Raw genomic sequence first — 23,849 nt, forward strand, 5'->3', positions numbered from 1 at the left:
AAGCCCGTTAAAGAGTCTAGAGTGACTTTCATCTTACTTCATTAATAGAATCTCTGTAAGGAGGAAGGGAACTGCCCCGCTATGCTTTGTTCTTACCAACCCATACCTCAGCAATGCCTGAACAGGAACGTGGACAAGCCATTGAGAGGCTCGGTTGGTCCTGAAACTCTGCCATAGGAGGAGCTGAGATGGTGTCACCTGGGAAAGAGAAGATTCTGAGTATAGATGAAGGCTTTTACAAATATTGGAAAGGTTGTCCTGTGGTTGAAGGCCCAGATCTGTTCCACCACTGGGCAGGAGTCTACAGAAAGGCAGATTTCAGTTCAGTGCGAGCCATAACTCTCAACAATCACAATCATCCAGAGATGCAAGGAGCTGCTCTATGGCACAGCAAGGTCTCCATCCCCGGAGGCTGTTCAGCATTGCTGGGACAACTGTGCAGTGGGGGTGGCATGGAGGGAAAACAGCACTGAACTAGAGACTGACCTCTCTGCCAGTGAGGATGATCTGTACTTTGTGGACTTTGGCGAGGCAAGTGGGTGACCAGCAACAGTGATTGAATCTCCTAGAAACATAGCTGGGGATAGTTTGAGGATGTATCTAGGGCTGTCTTCTCTCTGACACATCTTCCCCCAGTGGATATCAGGTTAGACATTCTTCAGGTTCCCTTCTAATCCTGCAACTTTCAGATTCTACAGCAGTAGGTTTCTGAGCAGTCATTCAGGCATGGGCCTGAAGAAGTAGTACCAAAAAAAAAAAAGAAGAAAACGTATCATAAGGCATCTAAGAGGAAGGCCCTGGAGCCAGACTGCCAGAGCTTAATTCCTGGCTCCAACTCTTACCATCAGTGTGACTTGAACAAGTTACTTAACCTCTCTGTGCCTTAGTTTCTTCATCTGTATGATAAGGAAAACAAAATTACCTCCATAGAGTCGTTATGAGGATTAAATTAGTAATCTTCAATGTACAGGGAGCTTAGGAAAGTGCCCAGCATAGAGCACTTGCCCTATAAGTATGAGCTATATCATTTTCAGGAAAGAAAATTATTTTGTCATTTTTCCCTACAGTTAATCATTATCATTTGTCCCTACAGTGAAAAGACACCTAATTTGGGCCTCAAGTGGGGCTTAAGACCATATCTGATAGGTACTCTATTTACCAAGTACCCGGAATCTACCAGAGAAGATGAAACAAGGCACGTCTCTGGATATCGAAGGCTGCTGTTCATCATGAGCTGGCCTGGAACAAGCAAACATGTGCATACACACAGGCACAAGCACACACATGTACACACAAACACGCATGCACACAAAATCTACCACCTAGAAAAGTCTCAAAACTCTGTGCTCTCTCCTTTTGATCACTCTCCCTTATCCCCCACCAAGAAAAAAAAGAAAAATATCATACCACTCTCTAAAGAAGAGATAAAATCACTGTCCCTGGAGTTGTGAGGCTGGCATTTCAAGTTCTGAAGAAGCTCTTTCTGGAAGGAAAGGGAAAAATTGATAGGCTCATATCCTCTCTCATTGGAAGGGCCTGCTGGCTCTGAGAGGCAGGCAAAGCAGCTGGCCTTAAGCAGGTGACACCATCCCTGGATGACTGGGAGATCTCCAGGAGCTGGGGTCACCGTTGTTACAACCCCATCCACACAAAATTGCCCAAAGTACAAGTCCCCAAGCTGACAAATGGTCTAAGCCCTCCAGTGCGGCTCGTCTTGCTCTCTTCTGTAGTTCAGACTGATGCGGGGCCTCCTGATAAGAGGACACTTGTCCTCAGGGCCAGCTGGGGACTGGGACTAGGAGCTCCTTAAATTGGTGATAAAGCTCTAAGGAGCATGTTCTTACAATCAGGTGGCTCCTTCTCCTCAGCAAAGCCTGGGTCTGATATTGGAGCCAGGAGTTCATTATCCAAGGAAAAATGCTTCATGGAAGGGAGGGGGGTTCCAGAGTCATTCCTTACCCCTGGAGCTGGCTTGAAAACAACTCTGACCCTTGGGAAGGTGATAGCAAGAGGGAAAGGCTGGCTCTGGGGTCCCAGCACATTCAGTCCTCCCACGGGAAGTAGAGGTGTGAGAAGCGATGGCTCAGTTGGGCTTTGAGAGGTCTTGGTTCTATTGGCAGTGCTGTCACAAATTAGCTGATTGACTTTGGGCAAGTCTCATCTCCTCTCTGGGCACAACTTCCTTTTCTATAAAATTAAAGGATGTACTAAAAGATATCTGAGGAGCCTTCTCAATTTGGTTGTCTAGGATTCTAGTAGGCTAAGAGCAATTGCCCACCCAACTGGCCAAGAGCACCCAGGGGCATGAGGAAGGGGTCAGAGGGTGTCCTGTCCAGTGAGAAATGATTATCCAGAGCCAGACTCTTTCTTATTCTCCAGGCCAGGGGGCATCAGTCATTTGCTTGATAAGCAAGTGAAGGGACGATGGCTAAAGACTCATCTGTCCCTTTCATATATCTGCAAAGACATAGCAGAGCAATGTTCTCAGCCTCTGGGAATTCTGCCCTGGGCCTGGAGGGTAGAGTGAAGCCGTGAAGGACCCCACAGGCCCCAAGGCTGAGCTTGATTCCAATTTGAAGCTGTCAGAGCTACAGCTTGAATTCTGAGCAGCCCTGGTCTCGCGGGGCTTATGGCTCCTCCTGGCTGCCTGAGAAATTATTCACTTGGATAAACCCAAATTAGACTTAGGAAAGTAGCACATTTCTCTTTACCCTCTAGATGTCTAGAGAGTTTCTCCAATGCCCTACACTTTCATACACACCTTCCTCTCTCCCCTAAACCCCCTCAAGTCATAGCTCTGGAAAATTCTCAGGACTCAGTCATTTCCAGAGTTGGTCAGAGACATGGGTCTGAAGCCTAGCAGTGCTAGAGCTGGTTGTGCAAGATCCATCACAAGGAGGGGTGGCTGGCATGAAAAAAAGGAACCCATGGGCCTTGCAAATAAATGCCAGACTGTACTCAGCCCTATAAAGACTCAGTGGAGACATTAGGAAACCTTCCCTAGCTTCCTACCTCCTTGCTGCCCCTGTTCTTAGTGAAGTGCCCTCCCTTCCTGTTTGCACACTAAAAACAAAAAACATGGAGCTGACTGTAAGATTCACAAAGATTCCCCATTGGCCATGTCTACCTATACTCCTACTCTCTGTCCAAGCCTGATTGGTCCAAGGGTAGAGACACCTGATCCAATCTGGGCCAATTGGATTCTCCCTCCCAGGAAGTTGAAGACTTGAGCACACAGAGACCAGACTCATGGCATTCATTTCCTGGATTTGGAGCTCATGGCATTTGTTTCCTGGAAACAAGATCAATGAAGATCTACCAGTGAGGACCCTGGAACTGCCTGGGTCATTCAGATTTCCCTTTAATTCTGTGAACAACCATACTGGCCTTCCTCTTGAGCTGCCTGGAATTAATTTAGTCATTTCCCTCCGAAGACACTTAATTGGTAAAAGCTCCCTTAAGTACCATCCTTCTCCTCATCCCAGTACTTGCACACTATTGCAATCACCTTTTTCTTTTTGCCCAACTCTTTGCCTAGACCAGAAGCTCCATGGTATCCTGGACCATAGATTGGTCTCACTTCACCTCTCCATCCTCTCTTCACCTGGCTAACTCCCACCCTTCCCTCAGGCCCTAGGTGAGAGATCAGTACCTCTGATAAGCCTTCCCTGACCCCTACCCCCTGCACCCCTTGCCTGGGTTAAGTGCCTCCTGGAATTTGTTCCCACAGCAGTACTTCCTCTGAGGTAAGTACTTATCTATCTCCCATGAGACTGTAGTTCATAGAGGAAGGAGCTGTAGCCCGTTTGCTGTGGCCCGTCTCCAGCACACAGTACAGTGCCTAGGACACAGTGTGCACTCAGTAAATATCTGTGGGATGAATAAGTGAATGAATGAAGATGCACACTAGTCGTCTTTCCTCCTTCTCACAGTAAAATAACAGAAATTAATTACCTGGTCATGATTATTATTCATCTCAGAATGCAATCAGTAGTCAACAAATTAGTACTAATTGATGTGCCAAAAACTGTATTAGGCACTATGCAAGTGGGAAATGTACAAATATAGGCAAATGAGAGGGAGTGGGGTTTCTTATGAGAAATATAATCTCTACTAGGGCTTTGTGAATTCCATTTTGCCTGGTTTGAAGAACTCTATCCTTCCATTTTCTGTATCTTGAAAATGGACGCATAAGAATTACCATTAATGATTTATTGGTTCGCAGCAAGCTCCTGAATCAATGGGCAGAAGTTTCCAGAATAGTGCTAGATCCAAAGTAGAAGCCTTTGGGCAAATTGCCACATTCAGGCTGGCTAATGCTTTGGGCCCCTAAGCACTTCATCTCTGGCTCCTTCTTGGCTCCAAAGATTGTGGGCCATGGCTCCAGGCAGGTGGATAGGAAAGGGGGCTCTGAGTCTTTTTTTTCCAAAGAGGCTGATTGCTGCCATCCCTGCTACTCTGGCAGGTTTTGAGAAAGAGAGAGGGGACCTCTCCCCCTGCCCTCAGGCTAGCAATCAGAGAACCCAAATTGTCTCCTGCAAGAGGCACTGTTGTTCCAATGTCATTTCAGCATAAAATAAATTGCACAGCCCATCAGCCTGCTGGAGGCCAGCATTTACTGGCAGCTCCCACCAGCTCTGAAGAGGCTACTCAGATATGAAGACAAGTCAACCAGCTGCAGCCAGTGCTGGAAGTGACCCTTCAGGCCCCGGGAGCACAATTCTGTCACACAAGAACCCAGTGCATGCCCAAAAGGGCACAGCTTCAGCCGGGCGCTGGCAACAGCTCTGCCAGGCTGGTCTCTTATTTGTCAAGTCCCAGCAGAGAGCAAGATAAACAATTCAGAGATAAAGGGTAACCATGCCATCAATATGGAGTCTGTTATTCTAGATGTGTGTTCACGTGTGTGTGTCTGTCTGTGTCTGTGTGTGTGTGTGTGTGTGTGATCCTCTGATGCTGTCTAGTTCTGTGCTCATCACCTCCTGCCTGGGCTGCTTCGACAACCTCTAACAGGTCTCTGCCTCCACACACTCTCTCTCCTCAGCTGTCCTCACCTATGCCACGAGATTTGTGTTTCAAAATCATAGATCTGATTGTGTCAAATCATGGGAAATAAAGTCTAGGGTTCCTGGCCCCCCTCGGCCCCAAACTACCTTGTTAAACTCACATCGAACGTTCCTTCTGGCCCCTGTACTCCAGCCAAACTGGACACATCTCCCCTGTAATGTGCGTCCTGCTTTCAAATGTTTAACCCTAGAACTTTGAGGCCTGATCAAATGTCCCCTCCTTCATGACACTCTCCCCTCCACCCTCACTCTGCCACCGCAGCAGCTGGAAGATATCTCTCCTCCCTCTGAAAAATAAAAAACAGCCAGCATTTATTGATTGCTTGTCACATTTAAATGCATTGTCACATTGATCCATCATACCAATTCTATTACTATCCCCATTTTACAGATGAGAAAGCTAGGATTTAGGTGGCTTGCTGAAGGTTACAGAATTCCGAAACTGCAAAGCCAAACTTGAACCCAGAACTACTGACTCCAAAATTCATGCTCTTAATTACGTGCCACACTCTCTCTTGAGCTGCAAGGGGTGAGCAGGGAAGGACTCAGCTTTCCTGCAATTCCCATGACCATCTCAAACAAATTTGTAATCTAGGTAGTGATAGATTTATTCCGATGTCCATGAAACCTTGTCAAGAGCTTCAAGGCCACTCACTTCTCTGACCCCTTGGAGGCTCTGGGAAAGGCCCTGGCAATGTGTCCACATGACCTGATGTTTTTATAAAACTCTCTAAAGTAATATATTTTAACCAAAATTGGTTAAAGCAGCTGTCTCTTTCCATCCCAGCCTCCCTCCATCACACTTCCCCTCACGTCAGTGGTGCCAAAGCGGCCATGGGGTGGGCTTTTAGGGATCCAGCTCAGGGGAAGTTGAATTGGGAAAGCTTTTAGTTGGGTTAGTTATAGTTGACTAGTTTATAGTTTTACACATAGTTAAGATATTGCTTAGATATGTCTCAGGAAGTAACCTTTCCACCCACTATGCCAAATCAGCCAGCACTATGACCCAAGGGCGCAGGGCCAGAGGTCATATTGCATGGTGAAGATGCCCATGGCTCCTCATGCAGAGTTGTTCACAATTCCAAAGTCGCAGGGCATCAGCCTGTAGCATTATCACAAAAACAAGTACGTCTGTGTGTGGAGTTGCATATTTCATGAATCCCGACTACCATATCAATAATAAAAAAAGAAATTTTGATGAACTGCGCAGGAAGAAAGAATTATCTTTCTGTTCTCTCTTTAGAAAATGACATCCCAAAACTATTGTCATGTGAAGAAGCATCAGATAATGTGTAGCCAAAAAAGGTAGGGAGAAAGTGCTATAGAGGCGTGCCAGTCAGCTGATTCATTTCTTAAATCTATTGTTTCTCTGGATTTTGTGGTGTTGTGATACTGTCAGCTTTTAAAATATATAATTTATTGTGATCTATTTTCCTTTTGAAATATGCATTCAGTTTTATACCTAATTCTGTATTCATGATTTTGTTTTCTTTTTATTAAATAACCTCCCTTGCAATCAATAAGCTTCAGACCCCCCAGAACCTGGATCTGCCCCCTGAAGCTCAGTAAAACAGCACTCTTGGCATGCAGACACCACTTCAAGTGCCCCAGCCCCTCCTTCCATCCAGCTACAGTGCCCCGAGGCTGTTCCATGTGGGCATTCTGGGGCCACAGCTACAGTTTTGCACACTTCTCCCATGGCACCCATCACTGTTTACTTATATTATACTCATTTATATTCCTGCTTTACTTCTTTCCAGTGACCACCTCAGGGCCTTACGTGGAGTAGACGCTCAATAAATGTTTCAAGATGAGAGCCCTCCTGGGCTCAGGAGGCAAAGAGTAGACCAGGTCGAGGGGCATGGGGTGCCCTTGGATCCCGGGTCTGCACGCTGGGAACAGCAGACTATGTCTCTGATGTTTATCTTTTGTACACTCAGATTGGAGGGCAAAGATTTCCTTCTCTATTTCCCTGTGTCTCGATCCCTGACTCTCTTTTTAAATCTTTGATTCTCTATTTCTCTATCTTTCTCTGTCTTCAGCCCTGGTGGAAAAAGGGCTAATACGGCTGTCTTTGGAAGGAGCAGGAATGAAAACACAGAAGTCAATCACAGCCCCAAATCTTCCCATCCCAGGCAGAGAATTCGGGGAGAGGCACCTGCAGATAGGCAGCATTCCAGGGAGGGGATAAATCGAGCCCAGGCTGTCTGTTCTCCATCAGCGTGGCTCGAACCAGAAGAAATCCAGTAGGCTGATGTTTCCCGAAAGCGGGGGCCAGTCTCATCAGTGCCGGGTGAGCTGGGAGGTCTTCTGTGGAGGGAAGCTGAGCTACGAAATCCACTTCAAAGATCACAAGGTTTGGAACCCGCCCAGAAAAGGAGTCTTCCAGCCAACTAGATGGGAACGAAAAGGAAGAGTATTCAAATCACACAATTACCGTCTGGCTAAATTAATTGTGGCCTTCATTTAAATGGATTTGACATTTTAATTAGCAGGGTCTGGTTGTTTGCCGAAATTGAATTTTTGGCATGTGGGTGTTATGTGCACATGTGTGTTTGTTCTAACGGAGCCCAGGCTGGAGCAAATCTACAATGATTGCTTGCTCTGGAGATGAAAGGGTCTGGCGGCCTGGAAGGAACCAGCCTTCTCTCCAGTTCCCATCCTCAACCTGAAAAGTCCATGGCATTCTCACCTGGCCTCTGCAGGGGGCTTGTGCAGCTGGAGAAAACATCTGTGGGCTTAGAAGCAGCTATGGGAGGGGGAGGGGGATGTGGAGGGAAGAAAGGGAACTGTATGATGGAAGAATGCTCACTTCAAAGCTTTTCTGTGGTTTATTCTAGATGCGGAAACTACACGTCTCCCGAATTGGCCTGTAGAATGTGCACCCCCAGGGGGCAGCAGAGCACCAGCCCTTGGGAAGCCAGCTGCCCAGTTACTCCATTAGGGCCGGAGATGTGCTCTGGATAAACAGGAGACTTAGCAGCAGGAGGAAGAGCAATCTGAATAGGAGAACAAAGACATGAACCTCCCAGGAGCCTTGGGAGGCCAGTGCCAAAAGGGTGGGAAGAAGAGCCAAATGAGTATAGGGAGAAGAGGGCTGGAACAAACCAGAGCTAGAAACAAGTTGGCATCAGTCTCAGGAGAAAAAAAATGGGCGTCAGGGCCCACCAAGCATGGATTAGAATTCCCAAGCAGATCCAGCAAGGTGCTGGGCTGTAGTCTGAACAGAACCAAGGGCAGACCAGCCAGGCCACTACCCCTAATGCCATCTATGAAGAGAATTAAAATATCCTGGAGATATAAGAAGCTAAGAGAATGCATTTTCCAGAACCCCCCACCCCACCCCAGGGGGAGGACTGCAGGGGTTGGTAGAGTACTTTGCTGAGCCTCACTGGGAGGCGGGGATGGAGGGGTGTTTGGGGGATAAGAAGAGAACTCAGAGATAAAGGAGGCCAAGGTAGGGCTTGTCCTGGTTATAGATACTTGCTAGACCAGCCTCCTTAACTGCAGGGCTTTTCTTTCACTGGGTGAGCTAGGCAAGTTTGGAGCCAAACTTGAACTGCTGGGACAACAGGGGCAAGGCAAGACCAGTCAACAGCAGCCCCTGCTCCGCCCTTCCCCACCAAACTCTCAGCCTTACCTATACATAACTGAGCCAACTGGAAGGGAGTAAGATGAGGACTCTGCCAGGGTGTCCCGCCATCGGGGGTCTGACCCTGCTTATAGCAGGCTGTGTCTGTACACAGCCCCAGTGCCGGGGAGTCCCTCCTTCCGTGCCTGCCCCATTGGCCTATGCACAGCCTGGAGTAGCAGAGGCCGTAGCGGGACCCAAGCCTCTTTTTGAAAAGCCGAAGCAAACTTTTCCTCTGCATTCCCCCCACCAGCCTGGAGGCAGAGAGAAAGAAGGCTTTGATTCTGTGATTCATTCCATTGCCGAGTCTGCAATTGAGTTTGAACAGGAACTCTTCACTCCTCTCCTAAGGTTTGTTTCACATCTGTTATAAAGAGCCAGCAATAACGCCTTTCGTGGTTATGTGGTCGATGGAGCAGAGGCAATGAGATTGTCTCTGGGCCGGGAGGAGATAATCTCATTTACTTTGTCTTTTTGATCATGGGAACAGGTAGGAAAATGGAATTTCATGCAGCTTACTCTTTTATGCTGCAACTGATGATAATGGTTATTTAACATTTCCTGAGTGCCAAAAAGCTACTGGGCACCTAGGACCCTCTCCCCAGCTTAGAAACTGGATTCAGCAGGCAGCAACAAAACAGTTTCAGGGAAAGGCAAACTCCAAGATCATTTTTTCCAGGCCTCATGCCTCTGGATAGGAATGCACATAGAATATTCCAGAAAGGGAAGAGTATGGCCAAGTCTTACATTTCTTCCATTGGTCACTTTGGAACATGGCTTCTACTCAGCGACTTCTCTCTTTGGCGTGAGCCCCCACTCCCTATGTCCTCTCCTCCCCATCCCCGCCACACACACACACACACACACACACACACAGGTGCACGCCTCTGCTCACTTTCAGGCCATTTCTTCTTGATATCTGGAGGGGATGAGGAGTGGTACTAGGTAGCTAAGGCTGTCAGATCTGGCCTTGTCAGTAAGAAGAATCTCAAGCCCTTCTGCCACCCCCACCTCTCTACCCCTTCCCACCAAGATCCTCCCATAAGGAAAAAGGAGCTAACAAACTGAGTGCTCTTGAAAAGATGCTCTGTTCCCTGGTCTCAGTTTCCTCGTCTGTAAAGTGACAGGGTTGGATGAGGTAATGATTGCGATCTGTTACAGCTCTGATGCCAGGGGGGAACTCTCGAAGGGAGACAGTCCAACTAGAAGGCTTAGGTCAGCTCCCGACAACTGGATGTGGCCATGCTGAGGGGGAGGCCAGTGCAGCTGTGCCCCTGGTTAAGGAGGGCAAGGAAGAAGAGAAGAAACAGAGAGAAGGGTACAGGAAACTGTTTTAAAAGGAGTCTTTAAAGTGGTGAGGTTGTTTCTTCTGAGCCCTAAACTGAAAGCAACTTCAGATGGAAAGTCTGAGTGCCTTAGACGGGGCAAGCTGCGTGACGGGAGCTGCCCAGCTGGGGACTGCGGTCTTTGCGGAGCACAGTGGCCATCCATGAGGTCCAGCAGAGCCCTGCCCTGGGAAGGGGTTTGCAGGCCTTAGAGGGGGCACAGGTCCCCCTGAGACAGCCACAGTCAGCTCTGGAAGCCTTGGGCTCCTTCCATCAAGCCCTGGGCCCAGTTCAAACCACCATAATCCATCCCACTCTGAGAGTCTGTAGTGAGGCACATGGATGGTGGAGGCAGGAAGACCTTCTTGTTGGTGCCAGGAGAGAGGAAGATGATCTGGCAGACTCTAAAAGCCCTAAAGCTGGGCGACAGCATCAGGAGGGAGATGGAAGACGTGGTGCGTGTGGAAGGTTTTATGGAGTGATGGTAATAACCCCTCCATCTCTACAGAGCTTTCCAGTTATAAAGCCCTCTCACATCCATTACCTCATTTGAGTCTCTTTGCAGCTCTAAGAGGCAGGCAGGGTGCCTGTTATCTTTCTCTGTTCTATAGGTAAAGAAGCCGCAGTGAAAATGAGTTCAGCGACCCGCTCAAGGTCGCACAGGCAGCTCACAACAGAGCAGGGCAATTCCAATGGGACTGGTATATAATTAGCCCCATCTTGGTGGCGGGAGCACCAGCCTGGCAGGCAGGCACAGCCAAGTCCCAGCCCTGCTCTGCCCTAGGCTGGGCCATTTGCCTCCTCTGAGCTTTACTGTTTTTATCCGCAAAATTGAGTAATAACAATTTGGGCAGTTAAGGCAGATGATATGTGTATAGGGCCCAGGCCTGAGTAGACATATCAACATATCTACTCTTGTCTTCCGCTAGCCTTTGAGAATCTCCCTTCCTGGGAGTAGACGGGGAATGAGGTGGGGTCAGACGGACATGGTTTCAAACCCTGCTCACCACCTGGCCATGTGATCCTGGTACAAGTTACTAGAGTGTCTGGCAGTCGCCTTCTCTGGAAAGGGGGGCCCACAATGCCCACCTCATGGAGGTGTTTGAAAGTTAAGTGAGAAAGCATATAACGCATCCAGCATCCTGTCTGTCTTAATAAATGCAGTTTCTCCTTCTTTCCTTCTCTTCACTGCAGCATGAAGTAGCCATCTTCACCAAGCCTGCCAACAAATCCCAGAGCGCCAGGTCGTTTCCAGGCCCCTGCTGCCTCCTCCACCTTGAAAACAATAATGATTGTTGTTTTCATTTACCAAGTACTTACTCTGGCTCAAACACTGTTTTCAGTGTTTTACCTGCATTATCTCATTTAATTCTTACAATAGTTCAGAACTATCAGCCCCACTGTGTGGATGAGATAATGAGACACAAAGAGCTCAGGAACTTGCCCGAGGCTTGACAGGTGACGATGACCGAGCAGAGACTGGGCTCTAAAGCCAGAGCTTTCCACCTGACTGACCTCTAACGCCACTGTGCCTGCTGCCCACAGGCTTGGGGACAAAGGCCCTGCCCACGCCACAGTGCCATGCCCCATGAGGAGGGGACACTGAGCAAGCCGGGAAGCACCCTGGCCCAATTTTAAAGGCCAGATTTAATCATTTATGCAAATGCCAGGAATCTATTTGCCAAAGAGAGTCCAGGTTGAGTTTCATTTGAGAAGCCGGAGAATGTGGATGATCCCAGAAAGCCGATTAGCACACAAAGGGATATTATCCTCTGCCAGAAAAGCCAGGCAGGCACTGAAGATATTAACAAAATTGACTCTGCGTGCAAACTATTCAATTAGAGAGCCAGTGGGTTTAGGAGCAAGAGTGAACGTGAGGTGTGGGAAGCCCTCCCTTACCACCCAGAGAGGAAAGATTTCAGGGTTAGACCTCCTTCCCTGGTGACTCGATGGGGCAGGGCAGATTAAGGGTTTCACCAAGGCCTGGACACCCACTGCCCAGCACAGAGCCTGGTCTTTGGTCAATGCTCAAGGGTAGGTGAATGAATGAATGGATAGATGAATGAATGAAACAACCAAACAGTTCTCTTACCAAGAGGTAGCAAAGAATTTGGAAAGTTTCCCAACACCCTATCATCTTAGGAGACTCAAAAAGAACCCTAGTCCTTAGGAGAGTCTTGAAAAAGAACTTCCTGACAGTGTGATATAAGAAACAGATGAAGAATGAGGGAGGACATGCTAACCCCAGGAAAGAGATTCCTAAATATCTGGCCAGGGCCAGAGGACCACAGGGGAACGGGTAGAAGGGCATCCACCATCTGACTCCTAAAATGATGAGAGAAATTGAACAAGAAGGGTCAAACCAAGTGAAACAGAAGATGTTAGCAGTTGATTTTTAGTATATTTTTCTAGATGTTGAAGTGTTGGGAAAATCAGCATGGCCCACCCTCCTCCTGCTTCTGTTCCCCAACCCTGATCCCACCCCAAATCTCAGGTACTTCCCACCAAGTAACAGTTTTATAGGACCCAGCCTCGGGCACAGTCCACACTGGTCACACCCATAGAACAGTTCTCACCAGGATGCACTATTTGCCAGCTCCAGGCCTGTATTTTTAAAAGCTCTTCTCTTCTCAGAGCTGATAGTCACTTTATGAAACAGTAATAACCGCTACAATTTAGAAGGTGTTTACTATGTGCCAGGAGCTGGACTAGAGGCTCACATGGATCATCCCATTTTATTCTCAGAATAACCCAGTGGGATTGATATATAATTAGCCCCATCTTATTTATTTGACCCAGGTCACGTATCTAATAAATAAAGGATCCAGAATTTCAAGGCCCAAGACACTGAAAAGATTATGACATTCCCTTGAAATAAAATGCAAAAGAAAAGCAAAACTGGATCATAAAAGAAATGTAAAGAAATACACAAAGTTCTTAGCTTTCCCATGATTTTTCAAATATAAATTTTGAAAATAATAATAAAAGTACTTCCTTAACTATTGAGTAACCTATCAGGATGAACCCCATTCTGTCTACCCCATGCCTGAGGTCTTAACCACAGTACTCCTTCACTAGAGGGACTTTGCTTTTTCCCAGCTTCCAGAACCCCCAGACCTTCCAAGAGGCCCCAACGTTTGTTTCTTCTCAGAGGAGATCACAAACTAGATATTGCAAGGGGTGGGGGGTGATGGGGCAGGGAATTGAGGTTGATTGAGCTCAAATCTTAGGAAAGAGATTATAGGAAATCTGCTGGTTCACCCGCCACTTGGACTCCTTATCTGAGCCAAAGTAATCACTTGCAGAAGGGCAAACCCGTCCATTGCTACAGCCAGTGTGGGGAGATGCTTCTCTTTATCTTCTCCAGGAGCTGAAGAGCTTCTGCCCTGGTAATCAGCTTCTGTGAAGGAGCTGCCACTCAGGCTTGGCCAGGGTTTGTGAATCTCCCTTCCTTGGGGTAGACAGGAAGTGAGTTAGCCTCAGACAGAGAAGGCCTGGACCTGAAAGATCCCGCCAGGGTGAGGAAACTAAGCGTGTTCTAGCACTGCCTTCCTCACGTTGGATGAGCTGAGTTCAGCACAAATTTGGGGGCCAGATTTCATGGAGTGATCCCCAACTGGGATGCACAAGTCTAAGGTAATTGGATGAGAGAGCTCAGGTTGACAGACACGGGTACGTCAAACCTGACAGACTTCATTCTTTCTACCGTATTTCGTGCAAGAGGCACTTTCTGTTGTGTCTGCCCTGTCATGCCCTCCCCCAACCACCACCGCCACCACACACCACCCTTTGAAGATGGCTCCTGTCACTCTGGAGGGGAGCATTTTTGTACCTGTGTTTGTGGAATGTGACCCTGAGGGACCAGAGGGGCGCTTCACCTAAGCTGGGCCGATGGACTTGGAGAACTGCGACTTGACGGACTGAAAGAACACACACGGACTTGAAGAACTGGAACATGGGTTGGTGGCACGGGAGCTTAGAGAGACGACTGAGGCCGGGCTAGGGGTGGCCATATTCTGCCACGTACACAGAAGAGCAGAGGAAACTTTTCTGCCAAGAAAGAAGCAGTTGCACGTGGAAAGAGACGAGACCACACAGCTGGACAGTAGCTGTCTCAGGCCCTGAGAACTTTCTAGTTCCTGGTTCTTGACTCTAGTGAAGCCCAAATTTATGTCCTGCCCTTGGTCTAGGCTCATCTACACCCCACAGAGTCTCTCTGTTCCTGAAGCGCCGCTGAGTCAGTTTCCATTATTTGCAATCAAAAACAGAGTCTTGAAAAGCAATTAACATTATCATTCAGATTAAGAGTCTACTAATGGTTATTGAATACCTATTATGTGCCAGGCACAGTTCCAGAAACATTGCCGTGATTCATCTCACTTACTATCATCTTCATCAGCAACATCATGAACATTAGTATCAGAAGGTATTTATGAAGAGCCTACTTTTGTGTAACATTCGGCTAGACTGAAAGATAGTGACACCAGCCAGGCCCATGTCCCCTGACAGTTTTCTAGACAGGCATTCTGATGTGAAGATGAATGCACAGGGCATTGAGTTAAGACACAAAGAGACAGTGAGATACTTGCCTCATGATCGCGTTAGGAGGAAGGAAGGAGGCAAGACCTAGGCAGGGCTTTTAAAGGGGCAGCTGAGGGCATTCCAGGTCGGGGTGAGGGGCTGAACCCCAGAGGAGGGAAAGCTTCAGGCCTGATCAATATGAACGAGAAGTACATAGAAAGGGCTGTAAAAGAGGCTGCAATATTGTCAGTCCCAGGGCCAGCTTCCCTAATCAGTAGGTATCTGTTTGGTCTCTAACTTCAGGGAGGAAGGAGAACTGAGGGAGACTGAGGCACGTGGTGGGGTGGAAGGGGTGGGAGAAGAAGAACCAAAAGAAACCTTCAGTGTTGATATTGATCCACCTGGCAGATGTCAGTAAGCATCCAGGATGCCACAAACAGCAGACAGCTGGCAGGAAAGAGAGGCTGGAAGAGATAAACATTCAAAGGGGGAAAGCACTAAGTAGAGAGGGGAACTGAAGACAGAGGGAGGGCCAGAAGGATCCAAAGGGAAAGGAAAGAGGCAGCAGGAGAAAAGTTAGACAAGAGTAGAAGGTGCAGGGTGGGGTCAGAGGCAGGCAGGGCCAAAGACTAAAAAATGTAAAGGGGGACAAAGAAACACCAAAACAGAATTACAGCAAGTCAAGGATAGATAAGACAGAGTACAGAAAGGGAAACCAAAGAGGAGCAGACAGTCAAAGCTTCGGAGACGAAGAGCGGGAGGCCAACAGAACCCTTGAGGAAGGGGTCTCTCCTGGCCACCTCACCACTGCCCTGAGGACATTTCCATTTCCTTCATCTTTCTGCCTGGAAATCTTGAGTTCTTTCTCTCCTTCGTTCTGTGTATCGATAGCCGAGCACTGTGCTCTGTCGTTTTTTTCTTCCAAATATCTGTGACGTTCTCAATCCCTCTCCACCCGGACATCACCGTGGACGACTGATCCTGGAGCTTGTCCCTGCCTCCAGACTCTTGACGTGGTCTCTATCCAGGTCCCAATAACAGTACTCTCTCTCATTCATCTACTGCTTTACAAAGAACTTACGAGATGACCTCTGATACTCCCATTTGTGCCGTGAGTTAACATTATTATACCGTTTGACAAATCCATTCATTCATCAAACCAACACTTCTTGAGAACCATCCCCAGTTCCATGCTCAGTGCCAGAGATTCAACACTGAGCATGACAGTTACAGCCCCTGCCCTCCTGGACCCACCATGTTAGACCACTGTTTACAACTGTGATAAGTGCCACACGGGAGAAGTGGAGGGTGCCGCAAAGATGTATGACACAGGGCCTGACTTAATCAGAGTAGCAGGGAAGTTACATTTCAACTGAGCTCTGAAGAAGTGGGGAAACTGACGTTTGCAGAGGTTATTAGACTTGCCCAAGGACTAGAAGCTACGGATCTGGGCTCAGAACTGTCATCTTCTGACTCGGCGCAGTGCTCTGCTCTCCATGCCACTGTGCCGTTAGGGAGGCCATGTTCCCAGGCATGGAATATACAGAGGTAGGAACAACTTTCCTGCCTTTGGGAGAGATGGTTCTTTTCCAGAGCCTCAGTGGCTTTCCCTGGGCCTCTCATTTCAACCCACACTCCTCTGCCTGGATCCCTAGGCCTCTGTATAATCTAGCCACACCAACTGGTTCACCCTTCTCCCTCACTATTCTGCAGTACAGACCCTGGACTCTAGTGAAGCCTTTTTCTAGCCCTGGGATGGTAGCAATATAAATTTCCATTTAGCCATGACAAATGACTCTGCTGCTCCCCTCTCCATCTCCTGACTATCCCATGCCATAGGGCATTCTTGAATTCATTTGTAGATTTATTCATTCATCCAACACTGTTCATGCTATTTCTCCTACTTGAATTTTAATTTCCTTTACTTTTCACTATCTAGGTCCCACTTACCCTGAGTCTTGTCTTCCTTTCTTTAAATCCTTGACACATTATAATGAAAGGAGTAGAGAACCAAAAGTCAGAACACTAGTGTTCAGGTCAACTTATAGCTTAAATTTTCTCCACCTCAGTTGCCCTATCTTTAAAATGGTAAAATAGTGATCGCTCACCACAGAAATGTTGGCATAAGAATCAAAAAAGAAAATAAATTTCTGTATGAAAGCACTTTGCAAATTGCTGTACAAATTTAGGGAATATGAGTTGATTAATGGACTCCTAGCTCACCTGGAACTCTCTCTTGTGCACACTCCTGTTTGTGCATATTCAACATTAACCCTGTTTTGTCAATTTCAATCCATGCATTAGTCTTCTCTCCTCAACTGGATTACAAGTAGTTTGAGGAGTGGGGACACATCAAACCCTTTTACATCCCACCTGGTGCCTAGGGAAGTGCAAGGCCCTTAATAAACGTTATCCAGGCTTGCTGATTGAGGACTCCTGAAGTGTAAGCACAGTGTCCAGGGAGCTCGCCCCAGCATCACAGAAAGGGGAGGAGGCAGGCAGAAGAACTCACACTTTGACCCCTGGCCAGCTACTGCCCACAGTTGCAGGGCTGTCAAAGAGAGGAGCAGCCCAGTTCTTCATACCATCCAACCTCAGGCTACCCATGCCCCAGAGCTGCCTGGGGGCCCAGTGCCACCACACCTTGGAAATAAGAATCAGCAGCCCTTACACTGATTTGGGGATGAGGCTTCTTTTTCTGGCAACTGTTGAATTTCCTATTCCCTTTGTGAGCTTAGCTGAAGCTTTTCTATAGCCCTGGGGGTATGGCAATAAATTTCCACTTAGCCATGACAAATGACTCTGCTGCTCCCCTCTCCCTCTGCCCAGACCCACCTCCTTGTTCTGAAGTCTCCCTCTCAGAGGTAGCCCAGGGCCTTTCTTTTATGTGACACTGGCAGGTACTGGCATTTCCTGTTCCCCGAAGCTGGTATCATTCCAGAACAGATTGATTGTGACCCGAAGGGGAAGTGAGGGTTGGGTGGGAGAAAGATGAGAAGAGGTAGAGAACAGCTGGGTTGCAATGTGGGCCAGCCTTCCCTAGGTAGTCACTGATGACACCAGAAGAAGCAAGAAGAGGAAGTTGGAATAATAAGAGGCTGATGGGCGAAGGGGGAGGGCAGAGGGGAAAGGAGGAAGAGGCAAAAGATGTTCATTAGTGGCATTGATTCAAGGGGAAAGACAAGTGATTAAATAATTCGCCCCCAAGGAAGAGGCTCTTGCTCCTGACTTCCTCCTTGGCAGGAAGCAGAAATAATTTCTTAACCGAGTGGCTCTGTCTTGCTCCATCTGAAATGGGGTTCATTAGGGGAGGGGTGCTGAGGAGCGGGGATCCACAGCCAGCTCTCAGCAATGCATACTAATGGAGACGGATGAGGCATGGGCAATGTCCCACAGTAGATGACCCCCTAATTGTCTCTCTCGGCTTTGGAATTTATACAGGGAGTGTAGGTATGCTCAGCTAGTTAGGCCTAACAGCAAAATGTGGCCTAAGATCAAAGCCTCTGTGTCCTGTGCACAGGCCATGAGACAGGGGGCTGGGAGGGCAGGAAAGTGGGAGCGGGCAGGTAGAAGCTGACATTGGCTGGAAAGCTGTACGTCTTCAAAGTGAAGATCTTCATCCTCAGAGTCAGGTCATTGTGACAATATTTAGAAGGGAAGGAAGCTAACACTTGAGTGCCATGTGCGGTGCTTTCAGTTTGCCCAACTGACCCACACTTCCTGCACCCTGAGCCCGGCTGAGCACAGAAGTGCAGGGTAAGGGGGACACAGTCCCTCAAGGACATCTCAGTCTATCTGGGGAGACCGAGTGCCATCAAGTCATTTCCATATGTTACAGTAAGAGCTAAGATTGGGGGGTATACAGGGGGTGAGGGGGAGCAAAGGTGGAGGATTTCTGGAAGGTTTCCCAGAAAGGGTGGGTGCTGGAGGCGTGTCTTGGAGCTGACTCTGCTCGTCTGCTGGTTTAGAAGGTGCCCTGGGTGTGCTACCCCACAGGCTCATGCTCCCTTTGCCAGGTCACAAATTTCCCCGATTTGCTGTCCTCTCTCCTGACTCCTTTTGTAGTCCCATGATCCCTACAGAGGGCAAGGAAGGCTCACACCCCAGGCCCTACCTGCTGGGACAAGGTGTACTCAAGGCACTTGATAAGAGAACATGAGGAGCCTAATAAGAGCCTCCCTCACACAGATGTCCACAAGGAGACTTTGCCCTGCCAACTCATGACCATGGTTTTGGCAGGCACAAGGCAACTCTTAAAAACATTCTCTTTCAACACACACTTTAGGATATGTAGTCTTAGAATAAAGGACAAAGCCAGGCTGAGGAGACAAGCGGGGCCAGCTGCCTCTGCTGCTCCTGCCCTCAGAGAGGAGGAAGAGGGCTCCTCCCTACCCTTTCTCCTCCACATCCTTCTCTCCTTCTTGCCAGGTCCATCCACTTCCTTTTCAACCAAGGATTTAGTTGCTGCTAATTCAAAGAGTAAGAGCAAGTCTTTCCTCTGTAAGAAGTATCCCAAAGAGAACTCCTAATGGTGCTGAAGAAGTTAGGCAGTCTCATAATTTATCCCAAATTTCCAAGAAAGACGGCATGCCTTCCCTTTTCCTGTCACGTGATTCCAACTCCTGCCTCCCAGGTAAGCATTGTGCCTGTAGGGTCTCACAACAATTCCTGGAGGGTTTGCCTTAGCTCTGCTTCCTCTCCCCATGGCAACATCCCTGAAGGGAAAGCCTCAATCGTCTAGGATGGAGAGACCTCCTTCTTCGCTCTCACCTCAGCAATGTCAAATTTCTGCCCTGATTTTTCCACCCAACTTTCCTGGGTGAACCAGGCCACATTTCTCCATTTGCTCAGATGAAGCATATGGTTTGACCACTCCCTCCACCACATCCCCTACATACATGTTCTAGGGGCCCTGGAAGGCAACCCAACAAGTTGACCAAAGTTAGCCTACTTCAGTGAAGTTTAAACACTTATTGTCTCTTTCCTCCCAAAAGTTGCAGCCAAAGGTGCCAATGGGTAGCTCAGAATCAGGATTTTCCCCAAAGTAGCTACTTCACACATGTGCACACATACATATTCACAGAATCCTTCCCTGACTTGAGCTGGGGTTACAAAAGGAAAGGAGGCATGCTGAGCGTGGCCAGTGTGGGCACAGCCATAGTTAGGAGTAGAGAGATGAGCGGACCCAAACACGGGTGGTGGGGGTGGGGGGGGGGGTGGTCTTACAGTTATTTATCCTCCTCCTTGGCTGAAAACAATTTAAAAATCACAGCCAAGTTCTAAAGTTGAGATCAAAGCGCTAGGAGTTGGGGAGCGTTGAAAGGTGTCCCTGCCCTTAATACTCACTTTCCCTAAGAACTGAAGCATGCAAGGGATCTGAGATATCATCTAAGCCAAACCCTTACAGAGGCCAAAAGCTGGAACTAACTTAACCAGGTCAAAGTCAGTATAGAACCTAAAGCAGACCCCCAGGTCACCTGGCTCCCAGAACCAGTTTTTTTTTTACCATCACACAGCCATTGGTTCTTTCAAAATCGGGTGTAGCAGAGAGGAAAAGAAAGACAAAGACTGACAGATGATGATATGCACAATGATAGGCAGAAGAGCTCTTTTGGGACCCATCTGCAAGCTTTATTGCAGAAATCAATCAGAAGGCATTCATTGATCAGCTACTAGGTGCTTAATGCTTTTCAAGGCACCATGGAAAGTAGAGAAGAGGAATAAACCAGAGAAGCACCGACTATAGCATCTGGTCCAGAGTCACATCATCGGTGCTCATGTACCCTTTGTTGCATTGCGTTGCATTGAGCCATGATAATAATAACCAACATTTATTGAGTGCTTACTGTGTGCCAGGGACTCTCTTCTGAGCTCCTTACATGCATTTATCTCATTCATTCCTCATCACAGCTTTAGAATTAGGTACTTCTACCTACCAGGTTTCAGACAATGAAACTGAAGTGCAGAGAGGTTAAGCCAAATGTCACAGAACTGGTAAGTGGTGGTGGGCTTGTGCATTCAACCACCAGACAATAGAAGACACAGAGGTCATATTCCATGTCCAACTGAGGCACTTATAAGCTGTGTGACTTGAGATCAGTCAGAGGGTTACTTAACGTCTCTGAACCTCATTTGAAAAATGGGCAGAATATTGACTACCTCACGTTGCTGCTATAAGAACTGATCAGATCCTGCCCAGCAGAGTCCCAAACACTCACAATCCTCACCGTGTAACACACCACCTCCCCTCGGAGAGCTCAGCGCAGGCAAAAGACTAACGCACATATGCGCATGCGCACATAAAATCCAAACTGACCAGTGCCTCCACTTTCTCAATGTTATGACCTGTTTCATACGCCTGTGTGAGAGGAGACTGATTTCATACAAAAGAGCACTTACAGGAGAACTTAGCACAAAAGATGTGCTTAGTAAATGTTAGCTATTGTCATGATTGTTGTCACTATATCAGCACCACTGTTATTACAGGTTAGAGAAATTTACTTCTACTTGACTTTACAAAACTGGGCAAGACTGTTGAAGAAAGCTCTCTGAAGGAGTCCAGGTGGGCCCGGAAGCAAGGCTAAGATTGTTAGGGGCACTGAGAAAGTTGGCACTTCAGACTCACAGGGGCCAAAGCAACAGGATTCCAGCCTCCTGGCAAGCAGCGGGAACGTACGTCCAGGCTTTGAACTCGCACTGCATCCCCCTCAAACTGTGGGCAGTGGAATAGTAACGAAAACCCTACTCGGTGGCCTGGCCTTGGGACCACCAGCCCTGGGGAGGTGTCTGCCTTCCTGAGACATGATCAAACCAGCTGGTCCTAGGCTCACAGAGAACTAAGAATGCTGCTTCCCAGGAGCCTAGCAGCGCCACCCTCTGCTGCACCTCTGAAAAGAGCATGATCTCTTTCCCAGGGGAGCCCCCACATAGGTCCACAGCAGCACTTTCTCTCCCTCTCCCCCTGAGCCCCCGCCAAGCTAGCAACTATTGCTGGCTGGATGTGGGATTTGTATGCTGTTTACAGCGCTGCCTTATTATTCCTGAACCTGAAAGCTTTACCAGGTATTAAATTCCAGCACCGGGCTGCTGTTTGTGCTCCCAAGTGAAGGAAGGAGAGAGAGCTTTAATGCTCTGCAAAAAGCAGGGCCTGAATCATTTATGAATGGGCATCACAGGAAGCCCAGAGCCAGTGTTAGGACAAGGGCTGCTTCTAGAAGGAAAATGTGTATTGTGGAAGGTCCAGCTCAGTCCTCACCCCAGCGATCCATAGCCTTTGTTCGTGGCATCAAGTGAACCCTTCCCCTCATCGTTAAAGGACATCCTGGAGGTGAGGGAGTGTTGAGCGAGGCTGCTGGCCGCATTAGGACAAAGCCAGAGCAGGCAATTATCTTTCTGTGATAAGAGAGAAGCTCTGTCCTGGCTGCTAGGGCTTATTTAGCTTTAGCTTTGTTCTTGTCAGAGTTTTTTTAACTCCGTGTGACTCTCCAGGGGCTGGCTGACCAGGCTTTGCAGGAGCTGCTGGCAGGTGGGCCGCTTCAGCTGAACAAGGCCAAGTGGATTGCGGATTCCAGCCACTTTTTTCCAGTCTCAACTTCACTCGGGGAATGTGCAGATGCAGAGTCAAATAGCTCCTGTGATTTATTTTTTTCTTGGAGTCACTAGCTCAACTCCTTCATTAGAAAGGTTATATTGGAAAACAGAATGTTTCATTTTAGAATCATGGAGCAATGCTGAAAGGAACAGGAGAAAAACAGAACCAGACTGAGTATCATGAGCGTCGAGGGGTAGGTCGGCGTCCCAGTTCAACCCACCCCCTTCTCTTCTTCATCCCCAAGCGACTTGATGCGTGTGCAAAACAAAATGTGATGCCCGCTCCTTTTCATAACTAAAAGGACTTTGTAATTTCCAGCCACCATGGACTAGCTGCCCACTTCTTATGCATGCCCTTGAGGTAGCCAAGACCTTGGAGTAGAGATAGTGACAGAACTACCCCTAGGGAGGTCTTGGCAGCGCTGGTATGGAACCAGGGCCAATGTCTGCCAAGACCCTCAGCACCTCTCCAAGTGATACTGCACCCCAAGTGGGACCAAGAAGTCTGGTCTCAGAGAACTGGGGAGGACTCTTTCCACATCTGGGAAAATGGGATGACCTCCCTGTTCTGCTGACCTCACAGAGCTGTGGGATGCTCACGGAGGTAGTGTTGGTGATGGCCGCTTACATCCTGGAAAGCAAGGGCGATCACTCATGCTCTGGCTATGTCACCAACAAACTGGGGGACTTGGGATAACGTCATCTTCCTGCCCTTCATTTTCCCCCTCCTAGACACGAAGAAGTTGATGACTCCTAGGATCTCCACAACTCTTTGATCCTGGGCTGGCCCAAACCCCAGGTGCTAAGACTCCTGGGCCTGGTGGCCTTTGGAGAGACCTGAAGGGGTGGAGGGATGGGGAGCGTCAGGGGTATCTATCCAGCCTTCCCTGAGGTCGCCGTCCCCACCCTTAGTAGGAGCCTGGGGCCAGGAGTTGGGCATTAAGGACAGTTACCCACAGTCTCCTCCCAATCCAGGCCCAGGCAGTCTCTCCAGGAGCAAATGGAACATTCCAACAGCAAGAACTTACATGGCTTTCCTCGGGCTTGGGGGTCAGGCTCAGAGGACAGTCACATGGACCAAAACGCCATCCACACCCAGTAGCTAGTTTCCCCAGAGAAGAAAAATACCCACCCCTCCTCCCTACTTTTTTAGGCTCAAAATTCCCTCCTAAAAAGTGCTGAGGAACTTTCACCAAATGCCAACTCCACGTCAGTCTGGAGCTCTGGCGAAGATTGAGTGGTGTCTCAGGGAGGCAAGGTGAGTGGGGAGAAAAGGGTGAGCATCCAGGGGTTGGGAGGAGCAAGAGCACAGAGCCCCCAGGGCAGGGAAGAGAGGAGAGATCCTTTCTATGATTCTCCAGGTAAGTCCTAGAGGATGCATCCTAGGATGGTGCAAACCATGAGAGCAAGAGGGCTCAGGAAGCACAAGAAGCTGATACACAGAGAGATGAGAGTCTGGGCAGGAAAAATAAGGCTTTGACAGGAAGATTATTTTAGCAGAAAGCAGAATGATACACGGAAAACTCAGTCCCTGGAGCCAGAAATAAAAGGCCATCAGCCAGCTTGTGCCACCTTGGTGCCTCATTTGGTCACCTGAGAGTGCAGCAGGTCCAGAGGATGCTCAGGATGCCTGGCCACAGGCAGCACGGCTGGGAGTACTTCCTCAGTCAAGGAGCCTAGGTTCCTGGCAACTGGATGGTTCCTTGGGCGGGGGGG

The 23,849-nt window shown here is 48.4% G+C and overlaps 1 protein-coding gene across 1 annotated transcript in view; it reads right to left on the reverse strand.

Annotated features, from left to right (window-relative positions):
• Window positions 1–23,849, reverse strand: part of LOC124229856 (uncharacterized) — a 50,493-nt gene that overhangs the window by 12,194 nt on the left and 14,450 nt on the right. Inside the window, exons 3-5 of the mRNA XM_046645325.1 lie at window positions 7,225–7,459; window positions 1,408–1,483; window positions 1,160–1,239 (exon numbers count right to left, since the gene is read on the reverse strand). Of these exons, the coding sequence (XP_046501281.1) occupies window positions 1,160–1,239; window positions 1,408–1,483; window positions 7,225–7,459 (391 nt within the window). The remainder of the gene's footprint in view (window positions 1–1,159; window positions 1,240–1,407; window positions 1,484–7,224; window positions 7,460–23,849) is intronic.

This window comes from Equus quagga, chromosome 18 (genome assembly GCF_021613505.1).
Source record: "Equus quagga isolate Etosha38 chromosome 18, UCLA_HA_Equagga_1.0, whole genome shotgun sequence".
Classification (NCBI taxonomy): domain Eukaryota; kingdom Metazoa; phylum Chordata; class Mammalia; order Perissodactyla; family Equidae; genus Equus; species Equus quagga.